This window comes from Aquarana catesbeiana, linkage group LG07, assembly GCF_042186555.1.
Source record: "Aquarana catesbeiana isolate 2022-GZ linkage group LG07, ASM4218655v1, whole genome shotgun sequence".
In the NCBI taxonomy this organism is placed as follows: Eukaryota; Metazoa; Chordata; class Amphibia; order Anura; family Ranidae; genus Aquarana; species Aquarana catesbeiana.
Genome location: NC_133330.1, coordinates 322,737,962 through 322,761,501, shown reverse-complemented (window position 1 = coordinate 322,761,501; position 23,540 = coordinate 322,737,962). Strand labels below are relative to the sequence as shown.

Here is a 23,540-nt window from a genome sequence, read left to right as displayed (position 1 = left end):
GAACTAGACTCACCAATTACCCTAGAGGAACTTCAAAACGCCATCGGTGCCATGAAACCAGGAAAAGCCACCCACCACCACCCAATATTACAAAACTTTCCTGCCCCTTATAGGCCCACGTATGGTAGTATTTTTCAATACAGTTGGAGCAGAGGCAACCTTTCCCAGGGACTCACTAAAGGCCCACATATCACTGATAACCAAAGAAGGTAAAGACCTGACTTCATGTGGGAGCTACAGACCCATTTCTTTGCTGAACGTTGACTTAAAATTATTTTCCAAAATTCTAGCAACCCGTCTGTCCCAACCTCTCCAGTCCTTAATCCACCTGGATCAGGTGGGCTTTATACCCACCAGAGAGGCTCGTGACAACACTATCAAAGTCTTAAATCTCCTCCATGTGGCAAATGCTAAAGACTCCCCATGTGTGTTCTTGAGCACAGACGCTAAAAAAGCGTTTGATAGGGTCAACTGAAACTTTATGTTTACAGTACTTCGCCACATTGGCTTAGGAGACAGGATGATTAGATGGATAAGTAAAATATATTCCAATCCCATGGCGCAAGTGAAGGCAAACGGGATACTTTTGTCCCCTTTCCCCATCACAAACAGAACAAGACAGGGGCGCCCTCTCTCACCCCTTCTTTTTGCGCTCTCCCTGGAACCATTCCTATGCAAAATAAGACAAAATCAAGACGTCCAAGGGCTCTCAATAGGTGATACTCAATGTAAAATCTCAGCATATGCGGATGATCTGCTTTTCTCACTGACTAACCCCATGATTTCTCTGCCAAACCTTCTGAAAGAATTTGATACATATGGTGCCCTCTCAAATCTAAAAATCAATTTTACCAAATCAGCTGCCATGGGCATTGCAATCGATCCCCTTACCATGCAGTCTATGCAAGCTAGCTTTCGTTTTAAATGGTCGACAGTAGCCTTAAATTACCTAGGTACAAACATTCCAATTGATATTAGACCAGGCATGTACTGGCCATCGGGACTACCGGGAGTTTCCCAGTGGGCCGATGGTTCAGTGGGCCGGCTTCAGTGACAGCGGACCGCCACCCCTCCGCTCCTCTGTCTCCCTCTCCCCGCAGCGCTCACCTCCTCTCCCTGCCTAGTTATGAAGCAGACTGAATAATGACATGCTCCTTGGGAGTCGGCATTGAGAAGCTCATCAAAAGATCCGGAAGGAGGGCTCAGGGCAGCCACACACAGCTGTGACATAAGCTTCCTCTGCACTCGTTCTCCTGCTCTTTTCTTTCCCCACTCTCTATCCTGTCTGCTACCGCAGAGAATCTACATGGAGAGCAGGAAAGGAAAGAGCAGGAGAACGAGTGCAGAGGAAGCTTATGTCACAGCTGTGTGTGGCTTCCCTGAGCCCTCCTTCCGGATCGTATAATGAGCTTCTCAATGCCGACTCCCTAAGAGCATGTCATTATTCAGTCTGCTTCATAACTAGGCAGGGAGAGGAGGTGAGCGCTGCGGAGGGGACCAGAGCAGCATAGGGGGGGGGGGGGGGGTCAGAGCTACATGGGGGAATAGAGGAGCATGGGGACCTGAGCAGCAAAGAGGGGGAAGGGGAATAGAGGAGCATAGGGGGTCTGACCAGAGCAGCATGGTGGTAATAGAGGAGCATGAGGACCTGAGCAGCATGGGGGGAAGGGGAATATAGGAGCATGGGGGACCAGAGCAGCATGGGGGGGAATAGAGGAGCATGGGGACCTGAGCAGCAAAGGGGGGGGGATAGAAGAGCATGGGGGACCAGAGCAGCATGGGGGGGAATAGAGGAGCATTGGGACCTGAGCAGCATGGGGGGAAGGGGAATACAGGAGCATGGGGGACCAGAGCAGCATGGGGGGAATAAAGGAGCATGGGGACCTGAGCAGCAAAGAGGGGGAAGGGGAATAGAGGAGCATAGGGGGTCTGACCAGAGCAGCATGGGGGGAATAGAGGAGCATGAGGACCTGAGCAGCATGGGGGAAGGGGAATATAGGAGCATGGGGGACCAGAGCAGCATGGGGGGGAATAGAGGAGCATGGGGACCTGAGCAGCAAAGGGGGAGGAATAGAGGAGCATGGGGGACCAGAGCAGCATGGGGGGGAATAGAGGAACATGGGGACCTGAGCAGCAAAGGGGAAGGGGAATAGAGGAGCATGGGGGACCAGAGCAGCATGGTGGGGAATAGAGGAGCATGGGGACCTGAGCAGCAAAGGGGGGAAGGGGAATAGAGGAGCATGGGGGACCAGAGCAGCATGGTGGGGAATAGAGAAGCATGGGGACCTGAGCAGCATGGGGGGAATAGAGGAGCATGGGGACCTGAGCAGCAAAGGGGGGGGGAATAGAGGAGCACGGGGGACCAGAGCAGCATTGGGGGGGATAGGAGCATGTGGGGGACCAGCAGAGCACATGGAGGACCATAGGAGCTGGTAGAGGACCAGCAGAGCACATGGGGGACCAACGCAGCACGCGGGTGACCAGCGGAGCACATGGGGGACCAGCGCAGCACATGGGGACCAGCGCAGCACATGGGGGACCAGCACAGCATGGGGGGAAAATAGAGTAGCACGGGGGACCAGAGCAGCATGGGGGGAATAGAGGAGAATGGGGGGGACCAGCGAAGCATGGGGAGACCAGAGAAGCACAGGGGTACCAGAGCAGCCTGGGGGGAACAGAAGATCAGGAGAGGAATGCAGAAGCATGTGGGGGACCAGAAAAGCATGTGGGGGTACCAGAGGAGCACAGGGGGGACCAGAGAAGCACGAGGGTACAGAGAAGCATGGGGGGGAACAGAGAAGCATGTGGGGGAACAGAGAAGCATGGGGGGGAACAGAGAAGCATGGGGGGGAACAGAGAAGCATGGGGGGGAACAGAGAAGCATGGGGGGAACAGAGAAGCATGTGGGGGAACAGAGAAGCAGGGGGAGGACCAGAGGAGCACAGGGGGGGGCAGAGGAGCATGGGGGGACCAAAAGGAGCATGGGGGAGGGGATAGACAGCTGACTCAACAGCTATGGCCTGGGAATTTCTCACTTCTGCCTAATCTTGTCCCATTAGGGGGGGCAAGAAACTGATTCTTTGCCCCGGGTGAAATAATGACTAACTTCCCCACCGGTACCAGCTGTTCTACTCGAATAAAGTAGAATGGTTAATGGCTAGTGAAGGGGGAGGGTGGGCTTGGGTGGCCATCGGGGTTGGCCGGCTGGGGGGGGGGGCGGGTTTGTCCGGCCGGCATGGGAGAAACCTGTCAAAAGTGGGCCGGTCTGGATGAAGTCCAGGGCCAAATTTTTGTCCCAGTCCAGCCCTGTATTAGACGCACATATAAATTGAACTTCCCCCCTATTCTATCTAAAGCTCGTGTTTTTCTGGAGAATTGGAGCAGAGGATTACATTCCTGGTTCGGCAGATGTAACCTCATAAAAATGTGCATCTTACCCAAATTTTTATATCTGCTCCAAGCTCTTCCCGTACACATACCGCACTCTTTTTTCAAACAAGTTCACGCTTTATTTACCAGATTTATTTGGGCCAACAAAAAACCCCGCATCCGTAGGACAATGCTTTCACTTCCCAAACAGTTTGGAGGTCTGGCGCTACCAGATCTCAGACAATACTCTCTGGCCACTCATTTGGGTCGTATTTTGGACTGGAGACGCAACGCGATGACTAAGCTCTGGGTACGGATAGAACAAGCTCAAACTGACATACCTTTGAACGGCGCTCTCTGGTGTTATGAAATCCTTCCCTCGGGATTGAAAACACACCCCTTATTGGGTACCGCATTAAGATATTGTAGTCAAGGGGCCATCCAATCCTCTCTCACCTCAAGCAACTCCCCTTTATACCCGATCTTGGGAAACCCAAATTTCGAGCCGGGCATCCAATCCATTGAGTTTGAGCCTCTGAGACAATTGGGCTTTGACCATGCTGCTAAATTTGTAACGGATGGGCGTTGGCCGACGTTAATAGAGCTAACGAACGCGACGGGTAGGGACCAACTTCCTTTTTGGAAAGCAGTACATTTACACCACTACCTACACTCGATTCCCAACCCAAATTTCGAGCCGGGCATCCAATCCATTGAGTTTGAGCCTCTGAGACAATTGGGCTTTGACCATGCTGCTAAATTTGTAACGGATGGGCGTTGGCCGACGTTAATAGAGCTAACGAACGCGACGGGTAGGTACCAACTTCCTTTTTGGAAAGCAGTACAATTACACCACTACCTACACTCAATTCCCAACCCTCAAGACTTTTCTAGACAACTGACGACCTTCGAAGAGTTTTGCGCAGGAAATGAACCGCTAGCGAGGACCCTCTCCAAAATGTACATACTACTCAATACACCCTGTGTGGTATAAAGTAAATGTCTCTGCAAACATAAGTAAATGTCCCAATGGTGGAGTGTTGTCAGAAGAAACAAGAGTCTATGACAAATACAATGCAATCAGTGTAGAAATTCCATCAGCTTTCCAAATATCCGCTTGGATGTCATCAAAGCAATAGGTAGATTAGGTACGCTTACCGGAACTGTTGGACTCTACTGCCGTCAGCATAGAGTCAATCGAGCTGTATGCCACCAAGGGCAGATGTATGAAGTGGTCAAGGACCGATGGAACGTCTGCGAGCCAAGATGTCACCACTGGATCACCAGGAAGGGAGCCCGGACCGGTTCCAAGATTCAAACATTTTCTCAAATCCCGGAGGTATGTGGAAAAAAAGGGGAATGCCTCCACATAGTGCAAATCAGGGTTGTTTATTACTAAAAAAACGTGGTACATAAAAGTGATCACAAGTAAAAATAAAACAGAAAGGCAATGTATAAGGTTAAAGCCGCCCTACGCGTTTCGATCAATAGACCTTCAACAGGGGCATAAAAGCCTCTCAGGCATGCCTCCCCAGTCCTCTCCCAACTGTGTCACTCACCAGCCCTCTTGGCTGTGACCTGTTGTTCCTCTCCTGGAGACTTTGCCTGGCAGTGCTCTCCCGCTGTCCTCTCTCTTGCTCCCGTGCCACCTGTCCAGGACACCTCTGTGTGTCATAAGAAGGGGTCCTGTCCGCACCCGAGCCCCAGACCCAAGGTCACCCCCCCCAGAATGGGGAGCTCCCTCAAAGGCCCTGACAGCCTAGCACTCCATCTCCAGCTTCCAAACCGAACAACCCCTCCCCATCTGGGCTGACCCTGGGTATTTAAGGGGGCCTGCCCCCTGCCAATCCAGGTTGGTGATTTCGTCAGGGCTCCCCAGAATACCCCAGACAGCTCCACCTTCCCTCTCCTCCTTCCCTTCCAAAAAACACTAGAACATTCTGGAAAGAAGTGGGAGGTCTCGATGATGCATCCTGTGAGTCACCCAGCTCTGCTCTGAGTCACCCCCAACCCAGATCGAAATACAGCCAAGTCTGGAAATGTACCCACTCTCTCAAAAACATGCACTATCCTTCTAGCACACTAGAGGGTGCTACATATATGTGATTATGCGCAAAGCCGCCGCCCTGTAGCTGTAAAGCTGGTCGGGAAGTGGATAAGCGCAGTTGACACAGTCAAATGGCCGAAAGAGACGAAAGGATATTGCGCAGGATTGTGACCTGGATTTTCGCATTAAGCGCGGTATCAGATTCCACTATCCACCATTCAAGACTTACATTTGTCAACTCCAAAGAGAATTCTATCTGTCTTGGATGCCAAAGGCGGTCCAACACCATATTAGGTAACAACCTAATATGGACAGTATGCCGTCTAGTTCTGGGCACCAGTCCTCAGGAAGGATGTACTGGAAACGGAGCGAGTACAAAGAAGGGCAACAAAGCTAATAAAGGGTCTGGAGGATCTTAGTTATGAGGAAAGGTTGTGAGCACTGAGCTTATTCTCTCTGGAGAAGAGACGCTTGAGAGGGGATATGATTTCAATATACAAATACCGTACTGGTGACCCTACAATAGAAATAAAACTTTTTCGCAGAAGAGAGTTTAACAAGACTCGTGGCCACTCATTAAAATTAGAAGAAAAGAGGTTTAACCTTAAACTACGTAGAGGGTTCTTTACTGTAAGAGCGGCAAGAATGTGGAATTCCCTTCCACAGGTGGTGGTCTCAGCGGGGAGCATTGATAGCTTCAAGAAACTATTAGATAAGCACCTGAATGACCGCAGCATACAGGGATATACAATGTAATACTGACATATAATCACACACATAGGTTGGACTTGATGGACTTTAATCTTTTTTCAACCTCACCTACTATGTAACTATGTAATTTTGTTTTTACCATATTTGTTGCCATTATTTTGTCCAACCCCTGTACATACTGATTTTGAGCCAATGACTACGGTCTACCCTGTTAAATCCAGTGCCGCAAGTCTTCACTGTCCTGGCCACGCCTGCGAGGCCGGAGAATATCTGTGATGGTCTTAAGCCGGCCATACATGGGTCAAACTCCTAAAGAATTTTCTTTTGAAAATCGTAACTAGGAATGTTTGTTCAAATTTCTGCCCATTAGTGGGCCGCAGCAACAGACAATTTTCATGCGGCCATCGAACTTGAGTAATTGGGCTTGTTGGAAATTTTTTGAAAAATGAACACATTTCTTATCAATGGTGGGAGAATCCTGCGAGAAATATAATCGAAAAACAAATGCGCATGAGCTGTGACCTGGAAAGAGCAGATGATTCCCGGCCACTAAAATTCTCTTCTGTAGCCACATGAGGTGAAATTGAAGGCTTGGTTGAGATTTGAAATCAGTGGTGGCACTATCGGATAACAAAATGCACAAAGTTTCTGATTTTCGAAAGAAAAATTTTCCTGAATTTGACCCATGTATGACCTGCATAATAGAAGTCTATGGTCTATGGAGTTGTAATGTACACTGAAGACTTGTGGCACTGGGTGTAAACAGTGTAGGCCACAGCCGTTGGCTGGAGGTAAGTATGCATCTGGGGAGGGGTAAGGTTGGTTAGGTTAGGGAAGATGACCAAAAGGACAAGTGCATTTTGTTTTCAAGTGCACTTTTGACCCCATGTCCTCACCTAACTTAACCCAGCCTCCCCCTCCACAGATGTACACTTAAAGTGGAGTTCCACCCACTTTTACAACTCTTCAGCATCCCTCACTAAACTGTGCACTGTAAACGAATTGGATATATATATATTTTTTTCTCAGCACTTACTGTATATCTGCTGTATTCATTTTTCACTTCCTCCTCCCTGGCCGCGGCCCATCACATTATTTCCTATTTGCAATGCCTTCTGGGAAGGGGCGGCAACTTCCTCTGACACTGCCGTTGCTATGGAAACCTGACCTGAAACCTATTACACTGCTTGTGCTGTACTGAGCATGTGTGAGATCTGCAAGGATGAGATCCAGGAAGAAATACAGTCTGGCTTCAGATGCCCACACTTAAGATGGCCACGGCCTGCTGTAAGTTTATAAAATAACAAACTACTGCTATAAACTAACAAAACAGACCTTAGTTTACAGACTAACTTTACTAGAATACATTAAGCTTGTGTATTATAGGGGTATTTTTATTTAAAAAGTATCATTTCGGCCCGAATACCACTTTAACCTGAGCCATTGGCTGCGGCCTACACTGTTTACACCCAGTGCCACAAGTCCTCATTGTCCTGACCACACCGGTGAGGCTGGAGAATATCCATAATGAACTTACGGAAGTCTATGGAGCTGTAATAAACAGGGAAGAATTGTGGTGCTGGGTGTAAACAAACAGCATAGGCCACAGTCTTCGGCTTGAGGTAAATATTCATCTGTGGAGGGGGAAGCTTGGTTAGGTTAGGTCAGGGGAAGGGTGCAAAAAATGATAAGTGCGTTTTGTTTTTAAGTACACTTGTTCTTTAACCACTTCAGATCCACCCCATAGCAGTTTTACTGCTACAGTGCGTCACTAGTGCGCCGGATCACATGTATATAAGTGTATATAAATATATATATAAAGATATATATATATATATATATATCTTTATATATATGTATATATATATATATATATATATATATATATATATATATATATATAAAGAGATATATATATATATATATTATATATATTATATATATTATATATATATATGTGATGCGGCTCTTCTAGGTAGGTAGGCATGCGGGAACCCAGTGATGATCGAGCAGAGAGGCAGAACGGCGGTCTGCCTATGTAAACAAGGCAGATGGTCTTTCTGATAGGAGGGAAAGCTTGGATCCTGTGTCTCTGCAAAGCAGGGACTAGGATCCATGTTTTTCCCTAGTAAAAGCACCTCCCGCACTGTACTAAAACAGCACACCGTTAACCCTTTGTTGGCCCCTGATGTTAACCCCTTCCCAGCCAGTGCCATTAGTACAGTGACTGCATATTTTTAAGCACTGATCACTGTCACTAGTCCCCAAAAAATGTCAGTGTCAGAACGTGTGCCGCAATATCGCAGTCCCGCTATAAGTCGGTGATCGCTGCCATTACTAGTAAAACAAATTAAAAATATAATAAAAATATCTCCAGTTTGTAGACGCTATAAATTTTGCGCAAACCAATCAATATACTATAATATTGGGATTTTGTTTACCAAAAATATGTAGCAGAATACATATTGGCCTAAATTTATGAAGAAATTCAATTTTTAAAAAAATTTTTTTGGATATGTTTTATAGCAAAGTAAAAAGTTGTATATATATACTTTTTCAATTTTCAGTCTTTTTTCTCAGTTTATAGTGCAAAAAAAAAACAAAACAAAAAACGCAGAGGTGATCAAATAGCACCAAAAGATGGGAGCATAAAATAAAAATCAGAAGACGTCCCAAAGATGCTAGACAGTTTGACGGAGTTTAAGAAGAGCGGAAAAGTCGCGATCAGAAACGGTAGGAATAGGGGTCAGGAGGAGATGGGGAAGATAGGGAGGGAGGGGGGGTGTGAAGGGTATTGGGAAATAATTTCTATATGTGTTTTAATTGCTTGTATCAGTTAAGGGGGTGTCTCATTAAATATAAAATGATGTATGATACAGATAAAATTAATAAAGAGAAAGATAGAAAAACAAAAAATACCACCAAAAGAAAGGTCTATTTGTGGGAAAAATATGACATATATTTTTTTTTTTTTGGGTACAGCTTTGCACAACCGTGCAATTGTCAAAATAAATTACCACAGTGCCGTATCACAAAAAAAATGGCCTGGTTATGAAGGGGGTAATTCCTCCGGAGGTCAAGTGGGTAAAGCGCTGCGTAAACTGTTGGCGCTATATAAATCCTGTATAATAATAATAATAATAATAATAATAATAATAATAATATTTTAATAATAATAATAATAATAAAAATAATAATACCCTCTGATTAAAGGACAGATCCATTGTATATACTTATTTTTGCAGGATTTGGAACTTTCATTATACAATGACCTTCTGTGAAAGAAACATTCCAGCACAGCCTCCGCCATCTGGTGGTCCCATGAGGTAATTACAACAACAAGGAAGTGCTGTGACGAATCAGCTGCTGTGAATCTGCAGCTGTGTGGAAAGTGCTGCTCTGTGTTTGCCCTTCCCTGGGAGACTTTGCTCAGGGCTGCAGCCATTGCATTTGCTGGCTGATGGCAGCTCTGAGGCTGTACAGACACCTCCTGCAGCCGCCCCAGTGCTGCAGGCTCAGTAGCAGGGCTGCCCAGGCCTTCCCTGTCCTCAGAGGGGACATCCTGCCCATCCACAGACATGTCTATGAGGCTAATTCCAGGAACAGTGACCACTGCAGGGAAAGGTGAGCCGGGACACTACTTCTCCTCATAGGTGATCCTGCTGGTGGGGACAGCAACAAGGCGCTGCAACAGGCGTTGCAAGATTAAAACTTCTGCAAACACTTGCAGGTATCACTTTGATGGTTGAATATTGGAGTTCACTCTAAGCGGGCTCATATGTGGTGCTATAATGTAAAATACGGATGTATTTCGCCACCCAGGAGCCTCCAGGGTTGTGTACATCCTCCTGTACAAATGAATGACAGGACGTGGCTGCACACAGGCATACTCAGCTGCAAATATACACATGCGCACACGCCGCACAGGTATGGACGTATGCCCCTGGAAGCAGATCGTCTGCATCTGGGGGCATACGTGTGCGCTAAGGATGAGCTCCGGCGTGTTCGCACAGCCCACGTGCAGAGCCCGCCAGGAAGTCGGCACTGTGCTGCGATAATCACAGACAGTGAGACATTTACCCAATGTGCGGCTGCAGAGATCGGGAAATGTCTCACTGCCTGGGATTAGCGCAGTGCTGACTTCCTGGCGGGCTCTGCACGTGGGCTGTGCGAACACGCCAGAGCTCATCCTTAGTGTGCGCATGTTACGCTCTGAGCTGTGTATATCTGCATACCAGTGTTAATTTTGTAGACTAAAACATTTTAAAAACTAAATGAATACTATTTTAGTCGACTAAAATACAACGAAAACAATTGAGATGACTAAAATACGGCTAAAACTAAAATGGCGTTTTAGTCAAAAGAGTATGACTTGGACCACTTTCACACTGAGGCAGTTGTCAGGCATTTTAGTGCTAGAAATAGTGCCTGAAAACTGCTTCCCATTCATTACAATGGGTGCTTTCACACAGGTGGTAAGGATGAGCTCCGACGTGTTCACACAGCCCACATGCAGAGCCCGCCAGGAAGTCGGCACAGCGCTAATCACAGGCAGTGAGACATTGTCCCGATGCGCGGCTGTGACATTGTCCTGATCGGGAAATGTCTCGCTGCCTGTGATTAGCGCAGTGCAGTGAAGACTTCCTGGCGGGCTGTGCAAACACGCCAGAGCTCATCCTTACCGGGCGCTGCACTTGCAGGACGTTCAGAAAACTCCTGCAAGTAGCATCTTTGGGGCGGTGCGGGCTCCCAAAATGCCCCCAGCCCATTGCAATGAATGCCTGAAAAGTTCTTCCGAAGCGCCGCAACACGGGAGTTTTTAACCCTTTTTTTGGGGTTAAAAGCTCCCTGCTAGCGGCCGATAAGCAGCACAAAAGCGCCACTTGAACAGCGGTAAAATGCCACTCAAACGAGCAGCGCTTTACCGCTAATGACCGGCGCTTTCAGTGTGAACGCAGCCTAAAACTAAATTGAAATTTGACATTAAAATGAAAGCGGGGGTCCACCCACACCGCCAAAAAAAATAAATATTAAAAGCCAGCAGCTACAAATACTGCAGCTGCTGACTTTTAATACATGGCCACTTACCTGTCCCAGGGTCCAGCGATGTCGGCAGGCGATGCCGAGAACCCGCTGGACCCATGGGAGTCTATGCCGGACGTGGGTGCAAATATCTGTCTTAGACAGGTATCTGCACCCCCCTGAAAGGTGCCAAATGTGACACTGGAGGGGGAGGGTTCTGAAAAGCGGAAGTTCCATTTTTGTGTGGAACTCCGCTTTAACACTGAAGTGCATGTTCAAACCTAAATACCATAAATGGTCGATTAGCTTTTTCACTCCCGCAGTATATAATGTGTTTGGAAATTGTAGAGAAATGCTTAAATAGTGCATTACAATTTAACTACACCCATATGATTTTAGTTGACTAAAATGTATTGGAGATTTAGTGGACTAAATGTGACTAAAACAATTGTTGAAGACTAAAACTAAATCAAAATTTGCTGCCAAAATGAATGCTGCATGCAGCCCTTTCCTGCTATACTTTTGTACAGTACAGGCAGCGGGCACCGAAATTCAGCCATGTTTTACGTAATCGGCCTAGCAGTATAGGCATAGCTTCCAACTGTCCCTGATTTCGAGGAACTGTCCCTGGTTTGGAACAAAGTCCCTCTTTCCTCCTCGTTTGTCCCTCATTTTGGTCTGATCCATATAATTTTATATAAAATGTACTTTTTCTTTCAAAAAGTGTTTCCCAGCGCTAAACCTTTCATCCAATTTCTAAATTGCTGCATTTGTTAATTTCAAAAGCCAATATAAAGGAAGAGTAGTGATAAAAAAAAGCACTTGTGGGTTTAACTAATCCATTCTTCTTCCTTTTTTTTGTGTATAATTCTCCTTTAAGGGGGTGTGTCATATGCCTACATACTTTTGCTAATAGGTGTCCTTAGTTCCCATCTCAGAAAGTTAGGAGGTACGAGTATAGACCTGTGTGCATGAGCCAGGATAACAGGGGTAAAATGAAATGCTGAGTCTGGTTAGTGCAGACCCGACTGGGGTTCTCGGTCACCCTGTGCCCTTAATAGACGCAGTGTGACTTACACATAGGGGGGGCCGGGGGAGCTGGACAAGGAATTTCCTGACCTCTCTAAGGTAAACTGGGTTCCTCAAGCCCCCCGCCCAAACTACCCCACTACCGTCACAAGCCCTTATAACAGTTTTCAGCATTTGTACTCTGTACATTTGCACTGGCTGATGTTGCAGGTGAGCGGGGTTACATCTCATACATCTGTGGCCGATATTAAAGCTGAACTCCCACTTTTTGCCACTTTAAAAATGGTTAACCACTTGCTGCCCGCCCACCGTCGGCGGGACGGTGCAGCTGTTATCCTGGGCCGGCGTCATATGACGGCACTGCCTTCCAGGATCCCTAGGGGGCGCGCACGCCGCCGCGTCACTCGGGTCCCGGTGCGCGTCCCCGGCGGCCGCTGTGTCCACCGGCCACCCGCGATTGCCAAGGTAACCGAGCAGGCCCGTGGATCTGTGTGTGTAAACACAGATCCACGTCCTGTCAGATGGGAGGAGACCGATGGTGTGTTCCTTGTACAGAGGAACACCGATCGGTCTCCTCCCCTTGTGAATCCCCTCCCCCCACAGTTAGAATCACTCCTTAGGAACACGTTTAACCCTACAGCGCCCCCTCCTGGTTAACCCCTTCATTGCCAGTCACATTTATACAGTAATCAATGCATTTTTATAGCACGGATCGCTGTATAAATGTGAATGGTCCCAAAAATGTGTCAAAATTGTCCGATGTGTCCGCCGCAATATCGCAGTCACGATAAAAATCGCAGATCGCCGCCATTACTAGTAAAAAAAAAAAAAAAATAATAATAAAAATGCTATAAATCTATTTTGTAGACGCTATAACTTTTGCGCAAACCAATAAATATACGCTTATTGCGATATTTTTTTACCAAAAATATGTAGAAGAATACATATTGGCCTAAACTGAGGAAAAAATTTGCTTAAAAAAAAAAAAAAATTTGGATATTTATTATAGCAAAAAGTAAAAAATATTGTGTTTTTTTTCAAACTTGTCACTCTTGTTTTGTTTATTGCGCAAGAAATAAAAACCACAGAGGTGATCAAATACCACTAAAAGAAAGCTCTATTTGTGGGGAAAAAATGATAAAAATTTAATTTGGGTACGGTGTTGTATGACCCGGCAATTGTTATTCAAAATGTGACAGAGCTGAAAATTGGCTCGGGCAGGAAGGTGGTGAAAATGCCCGACAGGGAAGTGGTTAATTTAGACCACGCTGGTCCAAATGAACTAATACCTTTACTATGGGCTGTTTCACACCTGTGCCTTCTGAGGAGCAGTTTGCATCCAGATTGCTTTTCAAAGGGCATTTGGCAAGCAGTGAGGAGGTGCCAAATTTCTTTTAATTTCAGGTCAACATGTATTCTGCTACATATTTATGGTAAAATAAGCGTCTATTGATTGGTTTGCGCAAAAGTTCTAGCGTCTACAAACGATGTGATATTTTTATTAATCTTTTTTTTTTACTAGTAATGGCGGCGATAAGTGACTTCTAGCAACACTGCAATATTGCGGCGGATATTCTGACACTTTTTGGGCTTTTACTAGGGGAAGACAGGAATCATGTCCCTGCTTTGCAGAGACACAGGATCCACGCCTTCCGTCCTGTCAGAAAGGCGATCTCCCTTGTTTACATAGGCAGATTGCAGTTCTGTTTCTCTGGCTATTGATCGGGCGGGTGCCGGTGGACATCGAATCTACGGTACCTGCTGATCGGCTCGGACCGGGCTACCAGCGGCGTGCATTCGTGCCCCCTACCCGACAGTGCGGGACCCTGTTGCAGTAAAACTGCAGCTAAGTGATTAAAACCTTACTCCCAAACCTTTTTTTTTTTTGCCAGGTGTTTATTTCCATTATTTACTATCCTCGTTCAAGAAGAGGAGCGTTTTGTTGTCACAAGGACAAGATTTCGTAGGCAGCAAATAAACATTGTCAGGAGTCGCCCCCCCCCCCCCCCCCCCTGTCAAAAATGTTGTTTTTGTTTTGTCTGTGTCCCCATTGGAGAGATTGTTCATCAGTTTCGGTTCTGAGCTGAGAGAATTCCCTCCCAATAGAGATTCAGACCGCAATAAAATCCTGGCGGGGGCTCCAACCCTTTGCCTGTTTTATGCAAACAAAAAAAAGTGTTGGTTGGAGTTGGGCTTCAAATCATTTGCACATTTAGTGAAACACTTTTGCAAAAACATTTTTTCCAGCGGTTCCTAATTGGTGTCATCCAACCATCTCCATGTCCCCGGTCACCATTTATGACCTGATCTTGTAGATGTTGGCTGTAGATATATTTTGCAATTGTAAAATTGATTGCATGTTGATGAAAGGTTTCCTATAAAATGATGATTCTCTGGAATTTTGCTAATTATCTTATTACATCGTATTAAATGGTATGAGAGGCCTGTGATGACAATAATTGCCGCACTCAGGCGTCTCATAAATTGCAAGTCATTTAGCAAGCTAAGCAGGTTTGGGGCCCTATGAAATCAATAACAGGAGCTTTAATAGTGACACGTCCCTCATCTACATCAGAGGGTCTCTAAACTTTCTAAACAAATGACCAGTTTACTGTCCTTCAGGACTGTTGCCAGTGGGAGTAGGAAATAATATGGCATCATTGGGGTAATCATTGGGGGCGCCGGGGACACTCGGAACAGTTTGGAGCCGTTCGGAAACACTTGGAAATACGCCGCTCCTGAGTGTTTCCAAGCCTTTCAGAGGCTTTCCAAGTTCAGCTGAGCTGTCCCCGAGTATTTCCAAGGCTCTCCAGCGCCCCCTACCTCTGGCCACATGTGGTATTGCATGTAATAGAAGTCAATGCGGAACAAATTATCTTTGTTTCCATTGACTTCTATGGGGAAACTCGCTTTGATATAAGAGTGCTTTGGATTACAAGCATTCTCCTGGAACAGATTATGCTCGTAATCCAAGGTCCCACTGTACAGGCTTTCTTTAATGAGACATCAGGAGTCTATTAGACCCTTGATATCTCCCCTGCCCTGGCCTTCACTGAAGCAAGTGAATTGCAGATCATTCACCAATAGCTTCTACCCTGGCTGCTGTGGATGGGGAAATTTACATTTGAACCCAGAAATGATGTAATACACATTTGTTTCTGTGTTCATCCGCTGCCAATACCTGCCTTGCCGGTTCTGGGCTTGCAGGTAGGGTAGTGAAGCCTGGAATCCATGGCGGGGGCGTTCCAGTGGGACCTTTGTTGGGGTGTAGAAGTGAAGCCAGCCAAATCCCTTCCACCAGAGAGCCCAGCGCCTGCTGTACAAATTTGAACACAAGAGGCCAGCACTGTGTTCCTGTTCTACCAGCCGCCATTTATAAAGGTCATTAGCAGACAAGGAGTTATACACGGCCCATAACAACTGGCTGTCTGGTCCCTCGTTGCTCCAGGACGTGGATGGTCACTCCTACATCACCAATTGCCATGCAGAATTGCTGGTCCAGCAATGTAAGTAATAACTTCACAGAGAAGAAAGGTGACAAGACCAGTCAGAGACTGGCAAGATGAATGGCTTCGGGGGGACCAGACCGGGGACCTGTTCTTACTATGGGAGAGCAGTACTATGCTGGAGACAGCCATGAATGGGCCTGAGAACCCATCAGGGACTTCGGCAAAGGCAGGGCTGTACTCAGTACGAGTTATTTAATGAATCTCCCACCCTCCTAACAGTAGAGTTGTCCTTTAATTATTCAAACCTTTTATTGCCTTTACCTGCCAGTTGAAAGCCTGGGGACCCTTTTAAGAAATGTTTCCTATAAAAGGTTGTTAGTTGATATATAATTACATTATATGATGGTTTCAGATTAAAATATCTCTTAGAAGAAGTGTGATTGTGTCATTTTTGTAGGTACCTGGAGCTTACCGAAAAGGTGAAGTTGGGAGGAGGCGAGAACGCCATCTTGCGCCATACACAGAGGAACAAAAAGCTGCTGGTGCGGGAGAGGTTAAAGCTGCTTTTGGACAATGAAAACTTCCTTGAATTATCTCCATTAGTGGGTCTTGGTCTACCGTACGGTGATGTGCCTTCTGCTGGATGCCTAGCCGGTACAGTCAGTCCTTAACCAGTTCAGCTCCCACTATAGACCAAACCGATCTTTACATTTCTTCTATGGGATTGTTTGTTCTGCTATAATCTTGTCATTAAGATAACAAAGCAATACATACAGTATTTTTTTTTTTTAGGACAAACGAAGCTTTCTTTTGGTGATATTGCCTTGCAAAAATTTTTTGTTATGCAATCCATATACAAAAATGTAACAAAATCGAGAAAAAAAACACCATTTGTTTTTCTTAGTTTAAAAAAATTGTGTTAGCCCCGGTTCACACAGGGGCGACTTGTCAGGCGACTTAGCCGCCTGACAAGTCGCGTCCCGTTCTGTGCTACGGAACCGTTCTAATAGGAGCGACGCAAGTCGCTCTGACTTAGAAAAAGGTTCCTGTAGTATTTTTGGGGCAACTTCAGGTGACTTGCATTGACTTCTATACAGAAGTCGTTTTGCAAGTCGCCGCTGAAGTCGTGTGCAGTCGTGTGCAGGTCGCCTCGGTGAGTTGACCTGCAAGTCGTGCCGCCCCTGTGTGAACCGGCACTTATTTTAGATAAAAGTATACATTTTATTTGGGGTTGCACCGATGTCGTTTTAATACTTTTTTATCCGTGAGTACGAATACCAATACTTTCGGTCAACTACTCACCAATACTTTGCGGTACGATTTGAGTCAGTACAAAATAAATTGGGGCATATCGCACTACAAAGAATCGCATGCCTTTTGAACAGGAATGCGGTTCTTGTAACCTGTCAAAACCAGGTACCCACTCGCCCCCCCCCCAGCAAGCGGAGCCCTAACAAACTGAGCCTCTCTTCTGGGTGGAGTTCCGCTTTAATGTGAGTTCTAATTTTTTTATTAAAGTGGTGTTCTGGCCGAAATTATACTTTTTGAATAAAAATACCCCTATAATACACAAGCTTAATATATTCTAGTAAAGTTAGTCTGTAAACTAAGGTCTGTTTTGTTAGTTTATAGCAGTAGTTTGTTATTTTATAAACTTACAGCAGGCCGTGGCCATCTTAAGTGTGGGCATCTGAAACCAGACTGTATTTCTTCCTGGATCTCATCCTTGCAGATCTCGCACATGCTCAGTGCAGCACAAGCAGTGTAATAGGTTTCAGGTCAGGTTTCCATAGCAACTGCAGTGTCAGAGGAAGTTGCCGCCCCTTGCCAGAAGGCATTGCAAACAGGAAATGATGCGATGGGCCACGGCCAGGGAGGAGGAAGTGAAAAATGAATACAGCAGATATACAGTAGGTGCTGAGAAAAAAAATTAAAAATATCCAATTCGTTTACAGTGCACAGTTTAGTGAGGGATGCTGAAGAGTTGTAAAAGTGGGTGGAACTCCACTTTAAACTGCCCACTAGATAGCACTTTTCCCTTTCTACACACACACACAAGCTTTGGGGGAAATCCCATGCGGTTCGAACAGGAATCACACTGCATACCTGTTTGCGTGTGATTTGTGACCATCCATTTTGTATTGACTCAAAGAAGTACTCGTGAAAAAAAGTGGTATCAGTACTGATATCCCTGATTTTATTCTTTAATTTGTCCCATTATGACACTAAGATTATGATTCTTGAGCAAAACATTGTAAAGGTATGCAAAAAAGGAATAAAAGAAATAATAGTTAGTTGGAGAAAGGGGAGAAGGGGTTAATTAAGAACTAATGTTTTTTAAAAAAGAAAAACGAACCCTGCTTGTTATGTCTGAAAAAAAGCTACTGTATATGCAGTGACTATGTTTTAATCCTTAAATACACATCTTATGTATGTCTTGCATTGTCTGTTGCAGGTATCGGGAAGGTCTGTGGTATATGGTGCATGGTTATCGCTAATGATGCCACTGTAAAAGGAGGAACCGCCTATCCGATCTCAGTGAAGAAGCAGCTGAGGATGCAGGAGATCGCTCTGCAGAACAGGCTGCCCACCGTGTACCTGGTGGACAGCGGAGGAGCCTTTCTGCCTCTGCAGGTACCCCCTGTGCAGCCCCCCATGTTGTCTGTGCTGTTGCCTACCCTGAAGAAAGTCTTCCACTATCATTATTTCTCTTGTTTTTCAAGGCTCAGCTGTTCCCAGACAAGGAGCACGGTGGAAGGACGTTTTACAATGAAGCCATAATGTCAGCCCTGAAGATCCCACAGGTACGGCAGCCGATGTAGGAGTGATTTTGTAAGGGTAGGCTTGGTTAGGATTGACATTTAGGATTCATGTGTTGATGTGTGTTGTGTTATGGTTGTGTCCCTGGTGGGGAGATTATCCCTCTCTATTTGTCCTGATGGTCACTGTCCCCAGTGCAGAAAATTTGAAATCCAACATTTGACAACAAGTTATGGCCAGATCAGGATCTTCCAATGGGGACACCTGTTTTGGTGACAACTCTCTAAGCGAGGAAGTTTTCTTCACTTTAGAGAGATCTTCTTTTATGTCCTGCTGTGTTTACAGAACAGGATATTAAGGCATATCTCCCCTAGTAAAACACAAATGGCCAAAAAAAAAGGATGGTGTCTAATGCCGCGTACACACGAGCAGACTTTTCGACCAGACTTGTCCGACGGACCGAGTCCGGCGGACAATTCGACCGTGGGTGGGCTTCATCGGACCTGCAGCCATACTTTTTCGGTCGAAAATCTGATGGACTTTGGATTTGGAACATGTTTCAAATCTTAACGTCGGAACTCCGCCGGACCCAGTTCCTATCGAAAAGTCCGCTCGTCTGTATGCTAGTCCGACGGACGAAAACCGACACTAGGGCAACTATTGGCTACTGGCTATCAACTTCCTTATTTTAGTCCGGTGTACGTCATCACGTACGAATCCGTCGGACTTTGGTGTGATCGTGTGTAGGCAAGTCCGTTTGTTCGGAAAGTCCGTCGGAAGTCCGCCCAAACTCTGTTGGATAGACCGTTGGACCACTCCGGTCGATTCCCTAGTTCAGTGTTTCTCAACCTTTTTTCAGTCAAGGCACCCTTTAAACTAATCTCGAGGCACCCCCTTCTAAAATGAAAAACTAATAGGTCTACATAATGCAGCAACATCCACACACCCAACATTAGAGGTACTATGCAGGCGCCTGACGTCCTCCTGATGAGGTCATTCGTTGTTAGGACGCCGGCGGCTAGAAGGTTGTAATGGTGCACAATGAGAACCTGTAGCTTTGTGTAACTAAAAGGCAGGCTTCATCCATCTGCTGGCTTGTATACAATGTTGGGGCAATTTTTAGGCCAAGGCACCCCTAAAAAAAAAACCTGAAGGCACCCTGGTTGAAAAAGGCTGCCTAACTCTAGTCAAAACTAGACTAAAAAAGTTTTACTGAACATAAACTTAAAGCGGTTCTAAAGGCAGAAAGTTTTTTTCCTGACAGTGGTAGTAAACTCTGTTACACCACTTATACCTACAGGTAAGTCTATAATAAGGCTTACCTGCAGTGTTGCCAACCGCCCGTATTTTTACGGGCAGCCCGTAAAAACAGGGCATTTTTTTACCGCCCGTAATTGTCCGTAGCACGGGAAAAGTGCCAGTAAAAATGGCTGTGACCAGCTCAGCTTGGAACTGCGCATGCGCAATTCCCGGAGATGCCCGAGAGCCAGCTGCCGAGACAATCCGATCTGCACCTCGGAGAATTGCTCCGCCCACCACCGCCTCTCAGCCAATCAGCATCACTGTAATCAGCCCTCCTCCTGCAGCCCGCCACATTTGACAAGAAGATGCGGCCAGCCGAAAGTGTGGCTGTGCTGTATTGAGGCGGGTGGGAGTCTGCTCTGCTCCCTGCACTTCATATTACCAGCCCATCCTCTGTCACCCTCGCTCTCACTCTGTGACAGAGGAGAGGCACGGCTGTGGGCTGCATGTTCTAGAGAGCCTGCTTCTCCTCTGTCAGGACCGGAGCAGCTGTGAGTCTGTGACAAGGAGTGAGCCAGAGCAGGCTGTCTGTGATGTCCTCCCCCCGCCCCTCCTCCCCCTTCTCCGGTCAGCAGAACGAGCACGGAGATCAAGGACACACAGACAGGGCTGTGTGCATTCTTCCTCACCCTTCTACCAGCAGTGGGGGTGGTGATTTATAAAGCAGCAGCAGGATTTAGCAGTTTTCAGAGGGGGACACGGAGTTGCAGGTAATCATTGTGCAGTAACCCCTAGCAACCAAATGATGAGCAGTAATGTATAGTAACCAAATAGTGCTGGGCAGTAATGTACAGTAACCAAATGGGCAGTATTGTACAGTAACCGAATGGTGGGCAGTATTGTACAGTAACCGAATGGTGGGCAGTATTGTACAGTAACCGAATGGTGGAGAGTAATGTACAGTAACCGAATGGTGGACAGTAATGTACAGTAACCGAATGGTGGACAGTAATGTACAGTAACCGAATGGTGGGCAGTATTGTACAGTAACCGAATGGTGGGCAGTAATGTACAGTAACCGAATGGTGGACAGTAATGTACAGTAACCGAATGGTGGGCAGTAATGTACAGTAACCGAATGGTGGACAGTAATGTACAGTAACCGAATGGTGGACAGTAATGTACAGTAACCGAATGGTGGGCAGTAATGTACAGTAACCAAATGGTGGACAGTAATGTACAGTAACCGAATGGTGGGCAGTATTGTACAGTAACCGAATGGTGGGCAGTATTGTACAGTACCCAAATGGTGGGCAGTATTGTACAGTAACCAAATGGTGGGCAGTATTGTACAGTAACCGAATGGTGGGCAGTATTGTACAGTAACCAAATGGTGGGCAGTATTGTACAGTAACCAAATGCTGGAGAGTAATGTACAGTAACCGAATGGTGGACAGTAATGTACAGTAACCGAATGCTGGAGAGTAATGTACAGTAACCGAATGGTGGGCAGTATTGTACAGTAACCAAATGCTGGAGAGTAATGTACAGTAACCAAATGGTGGGCAGTATTGTACAGTAACCAAATGCTGGAGAGTAATGTACAGTAACCGAATGGTGGACGGTAATGTACAGTAACCGAATGGTGGGCAGTAATGTACAGTAACCGAATGCTGGAGAGTAATGTACAGTAACTGAATGTGGGAGCATTCTCTCTCTCTCTCTCGTTCTCTTTGGGGACAAAAATTAAGGGGAAATCTCTCCAGTTTGACATAGGTGACAAAATACTGATGGGTTACAATAATCCGCCTTTACGATACTCAAAATAAGAAATATGTTTTTCGACTTAATATCTACCTTAAATCACATTGCTAATTGCACATGTAACTTGTTTGTTGCCTAAACACTGAAATTCACACTTAAAACTGTAATTTTTTACACTTTTGGAAGTGCCAGTAAAAACGTGGCGGTGCCAGTAAATTTTAGGTGTTGTGCCAGTAAATTTCAATCTGGTAGGTTGGCAACACTGCTTACCTGTAGGTACTGTGAATATCTCCTAAACCTGCACTTTTTAGGAGATATTCAGAGTGCATGCAGCTGGTGACATCAGTCACGTGAATATATGCCAGACCTTCTGAGCCCTTTGCAACTCGTGTAGCCGGGGGCTGCAAACCCGGAAGGAAGCCTGGGACATCGTGGTGCTGGACGGCTTTGTTCTAAGGTAAGTTTCTCATAATGTGCTAGGATGCATATGATACTAGCACAATATGACATTGCCTTGAAGGGGATTTTTTTTTTCACCAGCTGTGGTTTACTACCGCTTTAACCACTTCAGCCCCAGAAGGTTTTACCCCCTTCATGACCCTTCATGACCCGGCCATTTTATGCGATACGGCACTGCGTTACTTTAACTGACAATTGTGCGGCCGTGCGACGATGTACCCAAATAAAATTTTTCCTTTTTTTTCCCCCCACAAATAGAGCTTTTTTTTTGGTGGTATTTGATCACCTCTGCGGTTTTTGAAAAATTTTGAAAAAAAAATATTTTTTACTTTCTGCTTTAAAACCTATCCAATAAAAAAAATTAAACAATCAAATTTCTTCATCAATTTAGGCCAATATATTTTCTGCTACATATTTTTGGTACAAAAAATCCCAATAAGCGTATATTGATTGGTTTGGGCAAAAGTTATCCCATCTACAAACTATGTGATATGTTTATGGCTTTTTTCTCTCCCTTTTTTTTTTTTTTTTTTTTGCGGGATTGCAACAGAGAAATCGAACACCTAACTGACACTTTTGATACTTTTCTTTTTTCGGCAGACAAGTCGAACACCTAACTGACACTTTTGATACTTTTTGGGGAACCAGTGACATTATTACAGTGATCAGTCCTAAAAATAAGCAGTTACTGTACTAATGACACTGGCAGGGAAGGAGTTAACATCAGGGGCGATCAAAGGGTTTACTGTGCGCCTAGCTGGTGCTTGCTAAATGTGTGGGGATTGCTCTGACTGGATGAAGACAGAGATCGGTGTCCCTGCTTAGCAGGAACACAAGATTTCTATCTTCTCTCCAGTCAGAACGGCGATCTGCCTTGTTTACGTAGGCAGATCAGCATTCTGCCTCTCTGGGGAACGATCGCGGGTGGCCGGCGGACATCAGGCCTGCCTGACCCGCTGATTTGCCTCCCCTAATCAGCAGACGATCGCACCTCCGGTGGCATGTGTGCGCCCCCCAGTGTCTATTGCACGAAATGACGTACAGATACATCGTTTCGCGCAGGACAAGTGCGGTAGGCGGTCGGCAAGTGGTTATACTTGCCTGAGCCGGATCTCCATCCAACGATTTGCACAAGAACAGCGGCTCTCTTCCTCCTCATTGGTTCAGACACAGCAGCAGGAGCCATTGGCTCCCGCTGCTGATCAATCACAGCCAGTGAGGAGGGGGGCGGAGCCGAGCCACTGTGTGTATGTGTGTTAGTGCAGCCTTTCTCAACCAGTGTGCCGCGGCACACTGTGTGCCGTCAGAGGTTCTCAGGTGTGCCGTGGGATCAGGGGAGAGAGGGGCTGTCACATGAGCCCGATCTCCCAACGAACTGTACATCGGCACTGTGAGAAGCTCCGTCAACCTTAGCAAAGTGTAAGTAAAGTGCAGGGGAGTGTGCTGTGCTCTCTGCTTCCCGCTTTATACATGTGTCTGTGTGTACATTTGTCTGTATGTGTGTATGTTTCTGTATGTGTGCACGTGTCTGTATGTGTGTATGTTTGTTTCTGTATGTGTGTGTGTGTACGTGTCTGTATGTGTGTGTACAGGTGTCTGTATGTGTGTGTGTATGTTACTTTTAATCCTGCCCCCCCTCCATTCCTGTACCATCAGACCTGCTTTTGTAGGGCTTGTTTGTGATAGCA

The 23,540-nt window shown here is 46.0% G+C and overlaps 1 protein-coding gene and 1 long non-coding RNA gene across 3 annotated transcripts in view; both read left to right on the top strand.

Annotated features, from left to right (window-relative positions):
- Window positions 1-3,220: 3,220 nt before the first annotated feature.
- LOC141103782 (uncharacterized) lies at window positions 3,221-9,456 on the top strand. 2 transcript variants are annotated; one of them, XR_012235367.1, is made up of 4 exons: window positions 3,221-4,708; window positions 7,251-7,414; window positions 8,708-8,860; window positions 9,373-9,456. It is a non-coding gene; the product is annotated as an uncharacterized lncRNA (long non-coding RNA). The 2 variants fall into 2 exon arrangements; XR_012235366.1 differs by lacking the exon at window positions 9,373-9,456 and having other exon boundaries at window positions 8,708-8,875.
- A 37-nt stretch (window positions 9,457-9,493) lies between these two features.
- LOC141103781 (methylcrotonoyl-CoA carboxylase beta chain, mitochondrial-like) overlaps window positions 9,494-23,540 on the top strand; it is a 32,485-nt gene continuing 18,438 nt past the window's right edge. Inside the window, exons 1-4 of the mRNA XM_073593764.1 lie at window positions 9,494-9,751; window positions 16,085-16,281; window positions 18,083-18,261; window positions 18,351-18,431. Of these exons, the coding sequence (XP_073449865.1) occupies window positions 9,588-9,751; window positions 16,085-16,281; window positions 18,083-18,261; window positions 18,351-18,431 (621 nt within the window). The 5' untranslated portion in view covers window positions 9,494-9,587. The remainder of the gene's footprint in view (window positions 9,752-16,084; window positions 16,282-18,082; window positions 18,262-18,350; window positions 18,432-23,540) is intronic.